Here is an 18,997-nt window from a genome sequence, read left to right on the forward strand (position 1 = left end):
TAATTAAAGTATTTTGGCAGACATTTCATAAATATCCTAAAGGATCATTACCAACTTGTGGAAAATGGCCTTTACGAAAATTATGCATGGTTTTACTACAAAAAAAAAAAAAAAAAAAAACTTAATTACTACTATTAAACCATGGTAACTTTAAATGAACCATGACAAATTATCCATGATTTTGCTATATTAACCATAGTTTAACCATAGTTTTTGTAGTAAAACTGTGCTTATACAAATGGTAATAAATATGCCAAAAAAAAAACCATGGTTACTACACTTTTGCTACAATAAAACTATGGTTAATTTTCATAAGGGGGGCATCCAATGTCCCCTTTAATCACATGAATTCACCTCGATACACTCTTACAAAGTAAATGAAAAACAAGGCACACACCACATTATGACTTGTAATAAAACACCATAGAATTCCCAGTTTCAAATGTACAAGCTTTTGATAAAGACATGAGTTTACATTCTGAGTTTACAGGTCCTTGGACAATTATGAAGTATGAAGACATTTAGCACCATTTAGTGTGCCATTTCATTGTTAATTGTGAGTTTTAAAGAACCACTGCACACTGGCCGGATTAACATTTACATTTAGTCATTTAGCAGATGCTTTTATCCAAAGCGACTTACAAATGAGGACAATGGAAGCAATCAAAATCAACAAAAAAGCAATGATACGCAAGTGCTATAACAAGTATCAGTCAGCTTAACTCAGTGCATGAAGCAAGTTATTATTATTATTATTATTATTATATAATAAAATATAATAGATTTTTTTTTTCTTGTGGATTTACACAAGGATTTGTGCTCAGGGTTCAGATAAGTGATGACAATGTCTCGGTTACGTATGTAACCCTCGTTCCCTGACTGACGAATTGGGATCTCGCCTGAGAGCCCAATCACCTTCCAGTGTTAACAAAACAAGCCAATGAATGTTGGCATGCGAGCTTTGCATTGTGCACCCTGCCCTGCAGCATGGATATATAGGGAGAGCGTGTACAGTCGCACATTCAGTTTTTCGCTGAGGAGCCAAGACGGTGTGCCTCAGCTGTACAGCAGTGATACAGCAACTGTGGCGACGGGACGTAATGTCTCCATTCCCTCCTTCAGGGAACGAGGGTTACATACGTAACCAAGACGTTCCCTTTCAATCAGTCACATTCGACGTTACATCAGTGACTGATGAATTGGGATCCCAATGGAAAACGCCACTATTGCTGACCCCCTCCAGTGCCCTGAGAAAGCCGGCAAGTCCCCCCAGGTCAGTTGGGGCGGAAGATAAGACAGGGCTTAGGCAGAGGAATCCGCCACTGGCATTCCACACAGTGGGATACTGGATAACACTTGGAAAGCGTACTCAAGTATGGGAATGCTACGGAAGCCACATCCTGCGCATAGGAGGTATCATGTGGAAGTTTCACATACTCTGCCATCATTGAATCTGTCCTCTGCACTTCTATAGCTGTCTGGTTCAGCTCAGCTACCAAATAGTCCAGATAGTCCAAACTGCTAAGCGAATCACTGGTACAACCCTCCCTACTCTCCAAGAACTGTACTCATCAGGAGTGAGCAAAAGGGCTAGTAAAATCACTCTGTACCCCTCACATCCAGCATACTCCCTCATTGAACTGCTGCCGTCTGGTTGACGCTACAGAGCTCTGAGCACCAGAATGGTCAGACACAGGAACAGTTTCTGCCCTCAGGCAATCCATCTCATGAACACTTGACAATAACTGTGGAACACACAACACTATTTATATACTCATACACTTATTTATCTAACACACATACTTAGTCTACATTTCAAATTTGCACATAATATAATTGTCCATACAAAACTGTCTACTGTAAAATACCTGCACATACAATTGTCAATTTGTATATTGTTATTCCTTATTTACTTAGTTCTATTTTTTATTCTTCTATTATCTGTTTTTGTCTTGTCGCTGTCATTCTGTTGCACTGTGGGATCTTCTGTCATGAAAACAAATTCCTCGTATGTGTAAACATACCTGGCAATAAAGCTCATTCAGATATGGACTGGCCATAGGGCAGTGCTACATATGGAAAGTCCTTGCCTGGGATGAGATCACTACGCAGCAGAGATGGCAGAGAATTCTCTGCTAGAGAAAGTCACGTGCTTACCGTGAGGGAAGCCGTACCTTGGAAGAATATACATGTGGGATCACCCGAAGGGGTAATCACTACACACGGGAACCTAGCCCAGCACACGCCTGACCACCGAGGGTGTGGAAAGAACTTTAACAGGGTTCACCAAAAGGGAAACTGAACTGAGAAGCACTTAAGTGCACGTATCTGGTCCGTAGAGGGGAATGGCGCAGTAAGCACGATTGACACAGAGCTGGTCCGGTGTTACTGACCGTCTGAAGTAAGTACACCAGAGGACACGGGCTCTACACTGAGATTATAGAATCTCGCAAACGTGTTAGGTGTCGCCCAGCCGGCAGCTCTACAGATTTCTGCTATCGAGGCACCCCTTGATGCCAATCCTCACGTAGAGTGTGCTCTCACTTCCAGGGGGCATTGTAAACACTGAGCCTGGTATGCCAAGACTATAGCTATCCAGTGGGCAAGTCTTTGTTTGGAGACAGTCTTTCCCTTCTGCTGTCCTCCAAAGCAGACAAAGAGCTGGTCTGAGGTCCTGAAGCTCTGTGTACGGTCCACATAAATGTGCAAAGCGCGAACGGGACAGAGCAGAGCAAGGGCTGGGTTTGCCTCCTCCCAGGGCAGTGCTTGCAAGTTCACCACCTGATCCCAGAAAGGTGTGGTGGGAACTTTGGGCACATATCTGGGCTGGGGTCAAGACAACATGAGAGTCGGCTGGTCTGAATTCCAGGCACGTGTTATTGACCAAAAATGCCTGCAGGTCCCCCTCGCATCCCTAAGGAACCTGATCAAGTCGTGCTTCCCAATGGACTTGCCATCTACTGCATCGTGATATGCGGCAATAGCGGTAACATACACTTTAAGGGTGGAGGGAAACAGCCTTCACTCCAATCCTTCTTGCAGAAAGGAGAGCATGACCGCGATCGGTTATCTACAGGAGTCTTCCCGCTGGGAAGAACACCAATCAATGAACAGGTTCCACTTCAGCAAGTAGACGTGCCTCGTAGAGGGCGCTCTAGCTGAAGTGATGGTGTTTTCTACCGCTGGAGGTACGGCGTGCAGGACTGTTTGATAAGCCTGCAGCATGCATAATGCAGAGAAAAGCTCTTTCAGTAGCGACCACCGCTGACGTGCCGTCACATCAATGCTCTCTAGAGAGCTTTCACCTGGTTCGTTGCTTACACACTCGAACGATGATTGCAGAGCAGAATCGTGAGAAACGCTCGGCTCCAAAGGGAAAAGCTGAATGTGTGGCTGCACCCGCTCTTCTTATAAACCCACGCTGCAGGTCGGGGTGCGTGATGCAAAGATCACACACCAACATCATTGGCTTGTTTTGTTAACACTCAAAGGTGATTGGGCTTTCAGGCGAGATCCCAATTCTTCAGTCACTTACGTAACGTTGAACGTGACTGACTGAAAGAGAACTGGCCCCAAAAACCTCCATTTCAACCAAGGGTGATAATACTATAAAGTTTGTTAAGTATAATATGTTATTTTTGGAGGCTCTTAAAAATGTGAAATTGAATTAATTTGTAGTCCTACAATCTATATCAGTCGCATTGCACTTACAGCTCAGATGACTGTGGTTCCATAAGAAATGTCAGATTTCAAATTGTGCACTACTCGCACAGATTACAAATTGCAGGAACTTCACCATGGATAGCTTTTTTTTTAAGTTATATTTTTTAGGTGTTTTTTTTTTTTTAACTTTCAATAGGACAGTGTGTCCATATGTCAGAGCACTGGCCACAGGGTTATGGCTCCGACAGCTAGAGTGGGAAGATCTGAAAGACATTTCTAATCAGGCATTACCCATTAGGTCCAACGAAGATTTGGCATTACACGGGAGCTCTCAAACTATTTCTTTTTCTTTAGACATAGACAATTAGTGTAAAGTATTGTCAAAGGGCATCCCTGAAAATCTGCTTTGCTTCTGATTTCCTCTTACTCTTCATGTCACTGTTTATCAGATCATCTTTAACCCACTTCACAGAAGAACATGTGTTTCAATGTACCATGTGTTTGTTTTCCCCAGAGTGCTAAGAGCCCTGGACTAAGGGTGCAGCCTACGAAGTGAATTTCAGGTTGTGAGTCCCTCCATTGTCCGTCGCAAAATTGATGTGAACTAATATTCCACCAACAAACTCACCAGGCTGGGTAAACATTCAAGTATAGCCAATGGTACCATTCCCCACTCAGCTGTAGCCTGACATGTTCTTCGAAATGCTCTAGGCTGCATTGTTGAAGTTACTCTATTGATCACGGGAGGCTATTTCTTCCTTTTTTTTCTTTTTTTTTCTCTCCACACAGCTAAGGAGACGTGTGAAGAGTGTGGCGCTTCCTCCCCATAGTCTTGTCTTATTTGTCGTCTATGTGATGTAGATCAGAGGCCCACAGCGACCCATTATGTCTCGTGGCTTTACTCTGTTGGTCATGTAGTCTGCTGTGTGATGCTGACAGCTTCAGAATTTCACTAAACCTTAGGCCAGTCTTCATCTATGTGATTCCTTCTGACATTTGTTTTCATCTGTCATTCAGACCTGTTTGTGTTGGCTTTGTAAGTTTGCTGTTAGCTAAGTTGAAAGCATGCTATTTGCTACCAAGACAGAAGGTAAGAAACGAGTTTGATGGTCATTAGAGGTAGTTCGCTGATTTCGATAATTTTATGTTCAGCAGTTCAGTAGTTGGTGGTATGATAGAGACTCTGTTACAAACCCTATCGAGCTCCTAACCTTTGCTCTGGCATCTTCCTCCAAGAGAGTGGTTTACACGGGCATTGGCAAAGGCTGCAAGTTACTCTTTTTCAGTTAGGGCAGTTCATAGATGTGGGTATACAGTTTGAGTAGGAGCGTCTGCTAGTAACCAACAGTATAGACACAGGGTCAGTTTTACTGTAAGCTTGCACCAGTGCAAACCATCTTTTGCCATTATAATAGTACTGTCAGGTTTTACTTTTTAGACAGGCAGTGACAAATTAGCGCTGAAAAGGTGTGGTGTGTATTGAATATGCAATTGTTGGAGTTTCCATTTCAGATGCAAAATTAATTGGAGGAGAATGTTCAAATGAATGACGCAACGCGATTTACTAATGTTTGTGTTCGTCAAATTACTGGCGTTTGCGCCATTATTTAATGCCCAAAAAAGCAAGCCGTAAACCGTTTTGCACTTGAAATGGCTGCAATTATTGTTGCTAGGAGGAGGCACAGAGAACAGAGAGAAGGGTAAAAGGGAGAGGATTTTTTTCCACACGTATTAATTTATTTGGAATGCCAGAAGAACACATTATCCGAACATATTGTTTGGCAAGCCATGATATTTTTTAATTAAATTAAATTAAATTAAATTAAATTAATGCATTTAGCAGACGCTTTTATCCAAAGCGACTTAAAGTGCATTCAGGCTATCAATTTTTACCTATCATGTGTTCCCGGGGAATCAAACCCCCAACCTTGCACTTCGTAACGCAATGCTCTACCACTTGAGCTACAGGAGCACTTTTTAATTTGCTTTAGAAAATAAAAGACGACTTGGAACCCTCAACTAGGAGTCCCTCAATACCAGGTCTATCAAAACTTCTTGCAACCCTATATTTTTTGGCCTTCAGTTCTTTTCAACTTACTGTGGCTTATTTATTTCTTTATTCTTTATTTGCGACTATGCTGACTTTTGGAATATTGCGTTGTTTGATATGTAAATGAGATGTTGCATTTATGTTCTTTAATTTGCATGATTTTAGTAAATCTCCAGCAGAAATTTCCATGCCCATCGGCACTGTTTTGGAATTGCATTCGCGCTAATTTGCCCCGTTTAGTAAAACTGACCCTTAGAAACTTATGATTTTTTTCCCCTTAAGGCAGGGCTGTCCAATCCAATGTCCTGGAGAGTTTATGCCAAGTTCACATTGCACAATTTTAGCCCAATTTTTTACTCGCCGACAGGTTTTGCAAAATCACAGACAAATGCCCGAAATTAGAGGCAAATCGGTGCTTGTTCACGCGAATGACAATTCACAATCAAGCTGTGTGCAATGATTTCTGACTGAAATCTACATCGGTGATGACCTAGAGCCAATGAGAGACCAAGATAGAGGGCAGAGGAAAGTTCGGGGAGGAGTTATAGGCCAGAATATCAGTATTTTAATAGATATATGAACAATTATTGTAAATCATACAGAAACGAGCACAAAAATTTGATCGATCAGCCACAACATCAGCCTAAAAGTTACTGCAAAATTATTTGCCTCCAACTCTCTTTGCAGAACACCCAACCCCTGTTCCCTGCATCTCCCTCCTGCATAATGTTTTTCTTTTTCTCCTTGTAGCTGGAAATCAGCTCTCAGACAATTTGCGGGCTATATATAGATTATTTAATAATTCCAGTCTCGCTCTAGAACTCCGGTCTGACGCACGCAGGTTCTCGCATTATTTCCTTATCACTTCTCGTGTGTGTTTGTTAGTAACATAGTTTGTGGACCAGACAGAGCTGTCAGCGATTCTTCCTATTGTGAAGTCATGCAATGTGAAACCCCGTCACCGATCCATCATGTAATGTGAACACAGCAGCAACTGAATGCTACCCCACGCAGTGTGAAAACAACGGCGATCCAACGAGTTTGAAAATTGTGTAGTGTGAACTCGGCATTAGCTTCAACTTGTCCCCAACACACTTGCCTGGAAGTCTCTGGTCATCCAGAAGACCTTGATTAATTGGAACTGGAGCTAAACTCTGCAGGACAGTGGCCCTTCAGGCGCAGTACTGGACACCCCTACCTTAAGGTAGCATCCTAAGCCAAACAGTATCTCATAAGTAATGGATATAATATTCTACAGTGAATTCTGATTCCTCACTTGAAGAAGAGTTGATCACAATGCTAGTCTGACATTAGTGTGTCGCTAAGCTAACAACTTACCACATTCCAAAACTTTTCCTGAAGGGCCACTGTCCTGTACAGTTTAGCTCCAACCCAGATTAATCAGCTAAACTCAGCAAGGCTCCAGGGACAGGTTTGGATACACTTGCTCTTATAAGTAGGCAAGACAGATATTAGATATTAACTTTTTTTCAATGCTTTGAAGAACTGAATGACATACAAAAAATTTGCAACCACCATCTTGGATGAAAATGAACACCCAGCTTTTTGCAATGCATTCTGGGATTGCCTTATCAGTGTGAAGGACCTTAGAATTCGCCAGAAGAATCTGACATCTTGGTGTCTAGGTAGGCAGCTCATGAGGTTGTGGAACAGGACTATAGACTGTATGCATCGTTAGTTTAGTGTGAGAATTATGCCTAGATTTTTGTAATTGCTTGTTCGTAATTGTAACCTTTGAAGCAGAATATTTGCTACTCCCAACTAGCACAGTAAAATACACACAGTAACAACTCATTGTGATTCTCCTATTTTTTAGTGTAGTTCTGTGAATCTGAACAAAACTCTTCGACCTATACTTGAGTGTTTACACAGAGACGCATGGAGTTGTTGAAAGAACAGACTTGTGTTTGTTCTCGTCTCTTTTCTTATTCCACAGTCTGTGTGCCTGTGTTCATCTCCACATGGTGTTGTCCCGAGCTGCATGTTGTGTGTAGTCGTTGAGTTGGCTTGTCAAGCTTTTTGGTTCGCTTCCATCATCGTGTTGTGACTCTATGCTCTCGAAGCATAGGCTCTCGTGTCCCTGTCATCCTCTATCTAAATCTTTGTAGACGACTTCTCTTTTGTTTGCCTTTGACTTTGCATTTACCTTGAAACTCATCCTGGATCTCAATATTTAATCTACTCCTCTTACCAACTTTCCAAGAGATGTGTTCAACTTGCATGATGTTATGGATTTCCTTTGTTGTTGTTTTTTCTTCTTTTGTTCAATTTTTGTTGAATTAACAATGCTTGTCTCTAGGTATACAACACTTTGGACCATACACTGTATACTGTATTATGTACTGTACGGGACATAAGAGCATTGCCTATGTTTTCCTTTCCAGTCTCTTTATTTTACCATGAGTTTGAGTTATGTTCTTTTCGATGCAATCCTTAAATTGTGCACGGTAGAATAAGTTAATTAGGGATGCATTCCAAAAGTTTTTGATGGGTACACAGCCTTTCCCTCCTCCTGTTGTCACTGTGCCACTGGGGGGTCTTCCGAGCTCACTTTCCATGCCTTTGACAGCGATCTCTTTCCTCACGCAGATACGTGTTGTGAACGCATTTCGTAGCTCCCTCTACGAAGGCTTGGAAAAACCCGAATCCAGAACCTCCATCCACAATTTCATGACTCATCCAGAGTTTAGAATAGAGGACTCCACACCTCACATTCCTCTCATAGACGACACCGACATTGACGACGAGGCAGCCAGAAAGAACTCCAGTCAGCCCTCATCTCCCAACAAGAACAACAACGCCATCGACAGTGGCATAAACCTGACGACCGACACAAGTAAATCTGCTGCTTCCTCCAGTCCCGGGAGCCCGCTTCATAGTCTGGAAACATCGCTTTAGCCACCTCATGTGAGAGACCTCTCAAGAATCATCTTATACTCTACATTTAAAAGCGCTCCGGAGTACACACGAACATGGATCGTGTACTGTTGACTGTATGTGTGGTTGCACCACATTCTTTTATCGAACGCATGAATGACGACTGACTCGGACGATCGCGGAGCGACTCGAGAAACAATACAAGAGCGCAAGCGCAACGCTCCCACTTCCTGAGGAAACGACAGAATATTATGAGTAATTTAAATCGAATTCAGCTATTACCGTTGCTCCTGCATGAATGTACATTACCCAGGTTTTTATTTGGAAACCTTCATTTTTATTTAAACGGTTTTGATTTGATGGGATGTGCAGTGGACTGCTATTTTAAGACAGCTTCTCTGATTCACTGATCTGTGAGTATTGTGTGTGGCATGTATCTAATTGTATAGATTTATTTGGTTATTGATTAAGGTGTATCCAGGTTGCAGGACTCCGAACTTGCACAGTAGATTTGCACCTGTCGGAAAAAGAGAAACCCATGGAAATTAGAATTTATTAAGCGTACATATATATTTATAGACATATTATAAATATATATTTACAGAGTTTATCTTTATTTGTTGGCATGTTGCCTTGTTCTGCTTCAATAACTACTTTAACTTATTTATGTCCTAAAGAGAATGTAATTTGTTTACAAACTTGTAGATACGTCCTGGTTTCTTTGTAGGGTTTAAAACTTCTTTGTAGGGTTCAAAACCACACAGCAGACGTAGTTGGAACAGCTCATGTTGTTCAGTACTCCTGTAATATCACACTTTAGATGTTTTATTTCCAATTGTGCGCTGGACTTGCCTGCTATTTTGTCAAATAATGTAGATATTTTTAGAAGATAACAAAAGAAACCAAAATATAGTGGGATATATCATTCACGTGGCATCGAAGTATTAAATAAGTGTCGGGATCGACGGCTCCGAACACCCCGAAAACATCCAATCGGTTTGGCTAGCTTCGAAGGTTTCGGCGATGAACTTGTGGTCGGCCTCAAATGTGAGCAGATATATCAGGTTGGATTTAAATATCTTCTTTAGAAGTACATACTATTTAACATAAAATAGTTTCAGTTCCGTGTGTCCATCGGAAGCTGCGATGGGTTTTATGTTGGAAACATGTAAACTAAGTTATATCTGGCATCTCTGTATGGAAATCAAAATTGTGTTCAAATAATGTGATTTATTGTGTTTATTCTTCTTTTTGGCATTTAATTTGTATATTTCTTTTGCTTAAAGGAAATGAACCCAGCTGCTGAGCTGATGACAATTTGAACAACTGAATTATGTCATGTAACGAAACGAAAAGAAGGAATTTTGCTTTTGACTCTTTTCTTAAAAAAAAGAAAAAAAAAAGAAAAACCCAAACCAACAACAACAAAAAAATATATATCTATATACCTATATATAAATTTATAATCCTTTTCTGCACTATCGGGATATGAATGAATTTCTGTGGTGTAAATTTAGATGTGCTTCTGTGTTCAAATCAAGCTTGTCTTCCTGCAGTCAGTAAATATACTCTAGCATCTCAACAGTATTCACTAGTCGTTAACTATTTATTGTACTCTAGAAGCAAAAGGACAAACGGGGGTCTGTCGGAAGGCACACTTATGAAGTCACCCATGTATTTATTGATATTCTTTGGAATTGGTAAGGCATGATGTCATACACTTAATATGCAACTCATTTTTCTCCATCCTTCTTAAATTTGAACTTTTTTGACAATTTTACTCATCGAGATAAGGTGCACAAGCTTTAACTGTTAGCTCAGGCATACTCAACGAGAGAAATATATACAGAAAACTGAGACAGATTTATTTATTTTTTCCCCAGAAATTGTTTGCCTTTAATAATGTTAAAGGTATAGTTTACTCACCCTCACGCCGTTGTAAAAGCACCATGAAAGCTTCACAGAAGTGAGCCGCATGACTTCTATACTTTTAAAGGTGACATATCAGGACAATCAGACTTTTCCAGGTTTTAAGTGCTATAATCAGGTCCCCGGTGCATCTAACAACCAAGGAAACATGACAAAGATTAACCCAGTAACTTTTTTTGTAAGCCTTTTTCTGCAAGCATCTGAAAAAACGAGCGTGTCAGGTTTTGCTCCTCTAGTGACGTGCAAAGGGATCTCATTAATATCACCGCCCCTTAATCTGTCATTTTCCATCCACGGCGCCGTCATTTTGATTTTGCAAGTGACAACAGCGTACCAGTTCTAATGCCATGGTGAAAGTTTGAGCAAAACATGCTAACTGTTCTGTCTTTGGCTGCACAGATGAGCACAGAACACTATTTAGAGGCCCAGCCTCAGAGGAGACAACAGAGCAGTGGATTTATTGATTTATTTACCGTATATTGCTGCTGCCACACAGATCTAAAATAAACATATGATTTATTTCCCAGCTGTTGACCTTCACGGACATAACTGACTGTTTTTGTAACTCATGTGTTTTTAATGTTAACTTGTGTGTGAATGAGAACTTAGTTTAGTACTCACAAGCTGTGGCAGCCGCTTTCTGTACGTGTGCGCCCAGAAAACCTTATATCAGAAGTTTAAACTAATATGGTTAAAAATGCATAATTTTAGCGAGATAAACATGATAATCAGAACCCAAACAGATGTTTTTATCAGGTAGGAGCTGTAATGGCGCAGCTCTATTCTGGAAAAGGGGGTGGGGTGCAGCAGCCCATTTGCATTTAAAGAGACAGGCACGAAAAACAGCATGTTTCTGCTTCCACTCAAAAATAGGCATTTTCAAAATTATATAATAAATTATCTGTGGGGTATTTTGAGCTGAAACTTCACAGACACATTCTTGGTACACCTGAGACTTATATTACATATTATAAAGAGGGGCATGATATGTCTCCCGTTAAGACATGAAACAACAGAAGCAGATTAGAATAAAGGAATTATCTACAGAAAGTCATGACCTCTCCTTGGCATGTTCGCGAGAGAGCTAATGATGAACAAACTGATCTTTTCAATTGAACGGCTGATGGGTGAACTATCCCTTTAACACATGTCAAAGCCTCATTCACAATCATTCTGTACACTGACCAAAAGAATCACCTCTGACACGTTGAAAGGCACCGCAGGGGAGTTTGTCTGAAATATGCATGGACTGCAATGACTTCAGAAGAGATCTTTTACGGTATGACTGGCCACTTCAGTTGAATTCAGTTTAGTTTTGCACCCTGTGTTGACGGACCTAATAACGGATGCAGTTTAAAATGCTTAACTAATAAATCGGAAGGATGACACCATTCTAATAATCACGAATAATAATATTTCTTGCAATACATGAGCTTTTATGTACTGTACTTAGCAGCATGCGTTTTGTGGAACAAAGAGCATACGACGCCACAGGTACTTTTGGTGCACTAGCAATTTATGGGTAAATGAAAAGTGTTCATCCATCTTGTTTTTATGAATTTTATAATCTATACAATAATTGTAAATAAAAAAAACTCAATGTCTTTGTTCATTTAATACTATGCAAAAAGTCAAGCTTTCTGATTGTTTCTCATCTACCCTAGAGTGTGTTGCTGGAATGTTTGTGGTCTCCAAGTCAGTAAAACAACAACAACAAAAAAATTGTGATGTAAATGATTTTCTAGCCTGAGAACATGAACTGACTCTTGTTGCTTCACTGTCCATACCACCATTCCAGACAGGAGCGCAAGCGATACAAATGAAATGAAAGAAAAAATGACAAAAAAAACAAGCACTTAATAAATTCCCAGAGGAGCATGAACCTGTGTCCCGTGAGCAGTGTGCACGCGTGTGTGTGTGTGTGATCTTTCATCTCAAACATGTGCTTCTATGTGCTGGGTTTGGTGCAGACATTTCAGAGCTGCAACACCATTAAAGTACAAGAAAGATAAAGTTAAGTATGTTCTTTAGTCTGTCTGCTTTAATTCATTGAGATTTCTCCATGATATCATGTGACACCACAAGCTGTATAGCCGTAAACGAGGCCGCTGTGGTTTCTACTGCGAATAGTTGTACAGTAGTCAGTTTGAGTAGATAGTTTTGGTTTTATTTGGTCTCTATTGTAATCATATTTGTTATCATATTCAGTTGAGCCACTCTTAAAAGTACATCTTATTCAATTTCATAAAGTCACTATTTAACCTAATATTAAACCAACACATACAGCACGCATTGCAGTTTTGAGATGCTAAAACTACAGATTTGGAACTACAGTCCTGTGGTTCCTCTGTTACAGCACACATGTGTGAGCTTCATCTTTAAAACATAAATAAATAAATAAATAAATAAAATGCAAAAATAAGGAAGAGTTAAGTTAGTAAAGAGCATTTGCCATACAGACACTTGATCTGATCAATCAAATTAATGCCATTATTACAACAACATCAAGAAAATACTAACAACTTTTTATTATTATAATATCCTCTTCCATCATCATCATATTTAAATAAATAGTAATTAATTTTGTTGTGGGCTTTTGCCATTTAATTGGTTCTTAATAATTATTTTTAATATTACTCATATTTTAAATTTGTCTATAGTTTATATTGATGTCAGTTTTAGTCTGAGTTATTTTAGCACATAAACTAAAGAATTTTTTTTTTTTAACTACGTATTAAACTACATCTAATAACTCTGATTCAGATGTGGGACCGCTACTAACCTTAAGCCTAAACACAATGTTATTTCAACCCCACCTCAATAAGTTTGCAATGCGAATGTAGTGTAGCTACAGGGGTTAAATTACACTTTGAATACCAAAACCTTAGGTACATGTATTAATGCTGACTGTGCTACCACTTTAAAGTGAGGGGAACTGAATACTTGGTAAAAATCAGACACACAGGTTAATAACCATGGAGGGCAGAGACATGGGTATCAGTATACAAAATGTTTATTAAGTTCACAATAATCAGATAAAAACCAAAGACCAAGATGTAGCTCTAATGAGCTAAACAACCACGGCTCAGTACACCACACAAAGACAAATAACTAGAACAGCTAAGGCTTACCCGTAGCAGGTTAGGCTAGCTGTAGAGTGATTATTCTTAAACCACGCACACACACACATACACAGTGAGGTGAGTGATCACAAACAGCAATCCACAATCCGTGCTCCAAACACCACCACCAGGGTACTAGAACAACTAGCCTCCCGGCTCAGGAGCCTAAAACACAAAAGAAAACAATTAATCAAATACACTTAATCAAAAAACAAAGTTATACTAGAGCCTGACTGGAGAAGACAGAATTCCCAAATTATTAACAATACACAATACTCAACAATTGACAATTGACTTGTTCGGTGTCGTGTCATAGCTGTGTGGGCGGAGTCGGCGTGGGGGAAAACAGTCCTTTCCCCCTCATTGGAAAAGCATGGCGTTGACTCAAAATGGCTTACATATCTGCCGCTCGACAAAGCAACATACGAATAAAAACTGAGTCATTTCCCGACATTTTCTGTTACCTAATGGAGCAAGAGACTGCTTTCTACAAGCCTATACGAGAACGAGACGGCTTGTGAAAAGTAAACATTTGTCGTTTTGTTTTTCTTAATTTTAATAAAGAGATAAAGACTTGAGTAAAAGCCTGTCGTGCTTTATTATTGATATATTAAAAATATTTTTAACATTGACAAAACAGGTAACATTAAGGTCCACTGAAGCGCCTTGAAATGCGCAGCGTTATTCTATGTGGTGTGTGCTGCGGCTGCATAATCATTTTCACAAATACATGCCGTAAAATAAAAATATAACATCATAATTTGTATATGAAATACTAAAAAAACATGGTTATTGGTTACTAGTTAAACCATGGTAAAAAAAAAACAAAAAAACGTTTTGCTACACTAACCATTGTTTAACCATGCTATTTGTAGTAAAACTGTGGTTATAGGCTATAATTGGTAATAAAAATGCCAAAAAAATAAAAAAATAAAAAAAACATGGTTAGCCTATACTTTTACAATAGTAATACCATTGCTAATTTTCATAATGGATTGTGTACAATAATATGAAATAAATATTTTAATAGATTATGACATCACAAAATATCAGGGAGTGATATTTATTTGATTGTGATGTGAAGGAGCGTTACTGTAAGCCGTGCAGGGGGACAGGACTAATGATAGATCATTGCAGAGTAAGTAGTGTAGCCTATCTGTGGTACCCGCTCAGTGCTACCTCCGGTAGTCCGTCTGTTTATCAGTCATATACATCTTAAGATCAGGTTTTTTAACTTATTAGAGGTACAGAACGCCACACAGCAACTTTTCGGCACTGCACCAAGCAAAAATCAAATGAAATCTTCACAAAAAGTAAAGATCAAACACCTAACAAGGTCTCCGCACATTAATTCGAATGGTTTGTTTTCCCCATGGCATAAACGGTTATGACGTTTTTGTGGGCGTTCCCACCTATGCCGAACAAGTCAACAGACAATTGTCACTTAATAGAAAGAAAAATAAATACAAAGCAAAATTTTAATGAAAAAAAAAATTAGAAAACAAGAAGCAAGAAACAAAATCAATAATAAAGAAAAGCATAAAGGAAAAAATCTCTCAAATGGACCATTGACACTATCTACAGTCTCAATTAGGAGTATCAATGGTCCACTTGAGAGATAGGTGGCAGTAATGCACTTATAAGTCTACGATCTGCCGTAAAGCATGAAGAAGAAATAGACGCCTTGCATGCAGGCTGAAAAAGAAGACACAAACACGCTCAGGACAGTTCAGACATTGTGGTGAAAATCAGAGGTAAAAAACGATGTAAATACTGTGTAGTTTCTTGCACAGACCAATTGTTTCATGTCTTTACACATCAGTGTATCGAGCTGTAGGGTTTAATTTGGTTTTGTTTGTGTATGTGTCACACGTACTGGTGTGTAAGTAATCGCACGACGAAGGAGATATCAAAAATAGTTCTTTTAATGATCCATAGGAGAGAAAGGGCACATCCAAACACAAATCCAAATCGTGGTTGCAAACATTAATAGCGGACAAACAGAACTGAACAGACAGGGTTTTTAAACACATGGAAAGTAATGAGAGGAATGGAAACAGGTGGGGAGTAATCAATTAACTAAACTAGGAATGGAACATGACCAAATAGGGATAACACAAAGGAACAGAAGTCCATGACTGACAGTTCGCCCCCTCCCGGAATGGTGCGTCCTCACACTAAAAGAGATAGTCCAGCGGAGGGAGGGTGGGGGTTCAGGAGGCGGGCGTGGGGCAGGCAATGGAGGACCCCGGAGCAGGAGGAGCCACACGGTCATCCAGAAGCCAGCCAGGATAGCGGCCCATGGTGGAGTCAACGGCGGGAGGAGCCATGGTGGAGGAGGAGCTGAAAACACCGGGGGGCGGACTGACGGAGACTGCAACAATGGATGAGGAGCCCAGGTTGGAGCCAAGCAGACAGAGAGCCAGGGTGACACAGAGGGTCCGGAGGTCCAAGGCGGCGCTGAAGGCACCGGCGACCGAGGCGAAGGCGGGGCTCCGGAAGCCCGCTGCAGAGTCGGAGTGACTGGAGGTGGAGCCGGAGGGAAGGAGGAGCCTGACAGAACCGGAGGGATGGAGTGATGAGGCGAATCCATAGGAGTGGAGTCCCGAGGTGGCGGATGGTCGACGACTGGCCAAGGTGGAGCCGGAGGGACGAGGGAGCCTGGTGGAGCTGGTGGGATGACAGGCCACGGTGGAGACGAGGGAGCTAGGTGCCAAGGTGGAGGCGATGGATCGAAGGACCGAGGTGGAGTCCAGGGCTCGGAGGCTGGAAGTGGAGAAAGGGAATCCTTATGCCAAGGCGGAGCTGGAGACTGGAAGTCCCATGGCGAATCATCATGCCCAGATGGCGCTGACTGAGGGTGAGCTGCGGGACTGACCGGCACCAGCAGAGATGGGGTTGAGGAACTGGCTGGTTTGAGAGGCGGTGGAGGGAGGCTGGGAGGGAACACAGATGGACTTGGGCTGGGAGGAACCATCGGAGACACAAGAGATTCAGGGCTGGGCTGAACCAGCTGAGACATAGGAGGACTGGGAGTTACCTCCCCAAACCAGTCTATTAAATCCATTTCAAAAATGTCCATAAGTTCCTCATAGTAAACTCCAAAGACTAGTTGCAGCTCACCCTCAGGGGCGGGAGGGTGGTTGGGGCTTCCCTCCAAGCCCTCGATCTCCACAAAACTCCCTCAGGAACAGACGATGTTGCCGGCTCACGCACTTGGTCAGACGCTGATTGAGGCTCAGGCTCCATGGTGACAATCGGCTCAGTCGTGGTGGGCTCAGGCTCTCCATCTGCGGTGGGCTCAGGCAGTATCTCCGTGCCGCGGGATGACGGCTGGCAGGGCCTCTTCAGCAGGGCAGACGGTTAATTGAGATCCATTTTTCTCCAGCACCCACTCCACGAAAGCGGAAAAATCCTCTCTGGGACCATTCACTGGTAGGCGTGCCTTACACCGCTCGCTCAGGCCGTGATAATAAAAAGCACAGAGCGAGCGGTCTGGGAAGTGGGTAAGGCACACCAGATCGAAAAAGTCCCTAGTATGGTCCTCCAGCGACCGGTCCGACTGCTCCAGGCATAGAAGCTGGACTGCCGGGATATCCATTCCGGGAGAGGGAGAAAACAAAAATGAGAACGAAAGAAAAACGCCGCTAACTTACTTACTTTTCGGTCCGCTATTCTGTTACACGTGTAGGTGTGCTAAGTAAACGCTTGACAAAGGAAGTTACAAATAAGGCTTTTTAATAATACACGGGAGGGAAAGGCACATCCAAACACAAATCCAAATCGTGGTTGCAAACATTAATAGCGGACAAACAGAACTGAACAAACAGGGTTTTTAAACACAAGGAAAGTAATGAGAGAAATGGAAACAGATGGGGAGTAATCAATTAACTAAACTAGGAACAGAACATGACCAAATAGGGATAACACAAAGGAACAGAAGTCCATGACTGTGACAGTATGTTTTTTTGACTCTCAAAGCCGTGAGCCCCAATCCACTTCCATTATATGATTGACAGACTGCAACAGTTTGAGTTTAAAATCTTGGTTTGTGTTCTACTGAAGAAACAAAGTCACCTACATCTTGGATGCCCTGGGGGTAAGCAGATAAACATCAAATTTTCATTTTTTAGGGTGAACTATCCCTTTAACTTAAGTGAATTATATGGTTATAATCAGCAATATGCTTTCACACAAATAACTTTGTTTTTTGAATGTTTCAATATGTGTTGACACAAATAACTTATTTGAATTTTTCATTGATACAACACTGCACTGAGTTGTTAGAAAAGAAATGCGTAGAGACATTATTGCTTGATGATGACGTCAGGAACCAATGAATCTGCTTTTTGAACTGACTCAGTGTCAAGTCAAGCCAAGTCACCTTTATTTATCTAGCCCTTTTAACAATACAGAATGTGTTAAAGCAACTGTACAGCATTAATTAGGAAAATAGTGTGTCAATAATGCAAAATGACAATAGTAAACACTATTTTTTCAGTTAAAGGCAGTCCATCATTGAATTCAGTGATGTCATCTTCCAGCTCAGTTCAGTTTAAATAGTATCTGTGCAATCAAGTCAATGATATCACTGGAAATAAAGTGTCCCCAACTAAACAAGCCAGAGGCGACAGCAGCAAGGAACCAAAACTCCATCAGTGACAGAATGGAGAAAAAACCTTTGGAGAAACCAGGCTCAGTTGGGGGGCCAGTTCTCCTCTGACCAGACGAAACCAGCAGTTCAATTTCAGGTTGCAGCAATGTCACATTGTGCAGAGGATTCAACCGGTTCCTGTGGTCTTGTCCTGGTGGTCGTCTGAAACAAGGTCTTTGCAGGGAATCTGGGGTTCATCTAGTTGTCCTGGTCTCCACTTTCTTTCAGGGCTGTAGAGGTCCTTTCTAGGTGCTGATCCACCATCTGGGTGGTACGTACTGGATCCGGGTGACAGCAGTGACCCTCTGATCTGGATACAGCCTGGATCTGGTGGCAACGGTGACCTCGGAATAAGAGAGAAACAGACTAATATTAGCGTAGATGCCATTCTTCTAACGATGTAGCAAGTACATCAGGTGTTATGGGAAGTGTTTTTCGGTTCTGGTTGACCTAATTAATGCAGCCTAAAAATCTTTTAACAGATTTGAATATTAGAAATGTGTTAGTGTGTTATGTGTTAGCCAGTGTTCTAGGTTATCACACGCAGAGTTTTTAGGTCCTATAAGTAACACCTCTGTTTTTTCACAATTTAGCAGTAAGAAATTACTCACTGTCCAATTTTTTATATCAGCTAAGCATTCTGCTAGTTTTTCAAATTGGTATGTTTTGCAGGGCCGCAAA

At 41.2% G+C, this 18,997-nt stretch overlaps 1 protein-coding gene across 2 annotated transcripts in view; it reads left to right on the forward strand.

Annotated features, from left to right (window-relative positions):
* LOC109050208 (plasma membrane calcium-transporting ATPase 2-like) overlaps nt 1–12,422 on the forward strand; it is a 158,707-nt gene extending 146,285 nt beyond the window's left edge. For both annotated transcript variants that reach the window (XM_042733524.1, XM_042733525.1), the window contains one exon: nt 8,324–12,422. In XM_042733524.1, the coding sequence (XP_042589458.1) occupies nt 8,324–8,632 (309 nt within the window). In that variant the 3' untranslated portion in view covers nt 8,633–12,422. The remainder of the gene's footprint in view (nt 1–8,323) is intronic.
* Nucleotides 12,423–18,997: the final 6,575 nt, after the last annotated feature.

Source organism: Cyprinus carpio, chromosome B11, assembly GCF_018340385.1.
Source record: "Cyprinus carpio isolate SPL01 chromosome B11, ASM1834038v1, whole genome shotgun sequence".
Classification (NCBI taxonomy): domain Eukaryota; kingdom Metazoa; phylum Chordata; class Actinopteri; order Cypriniformes; family Cyprinidae; genus Cyprinus; species Cyprinus carpio.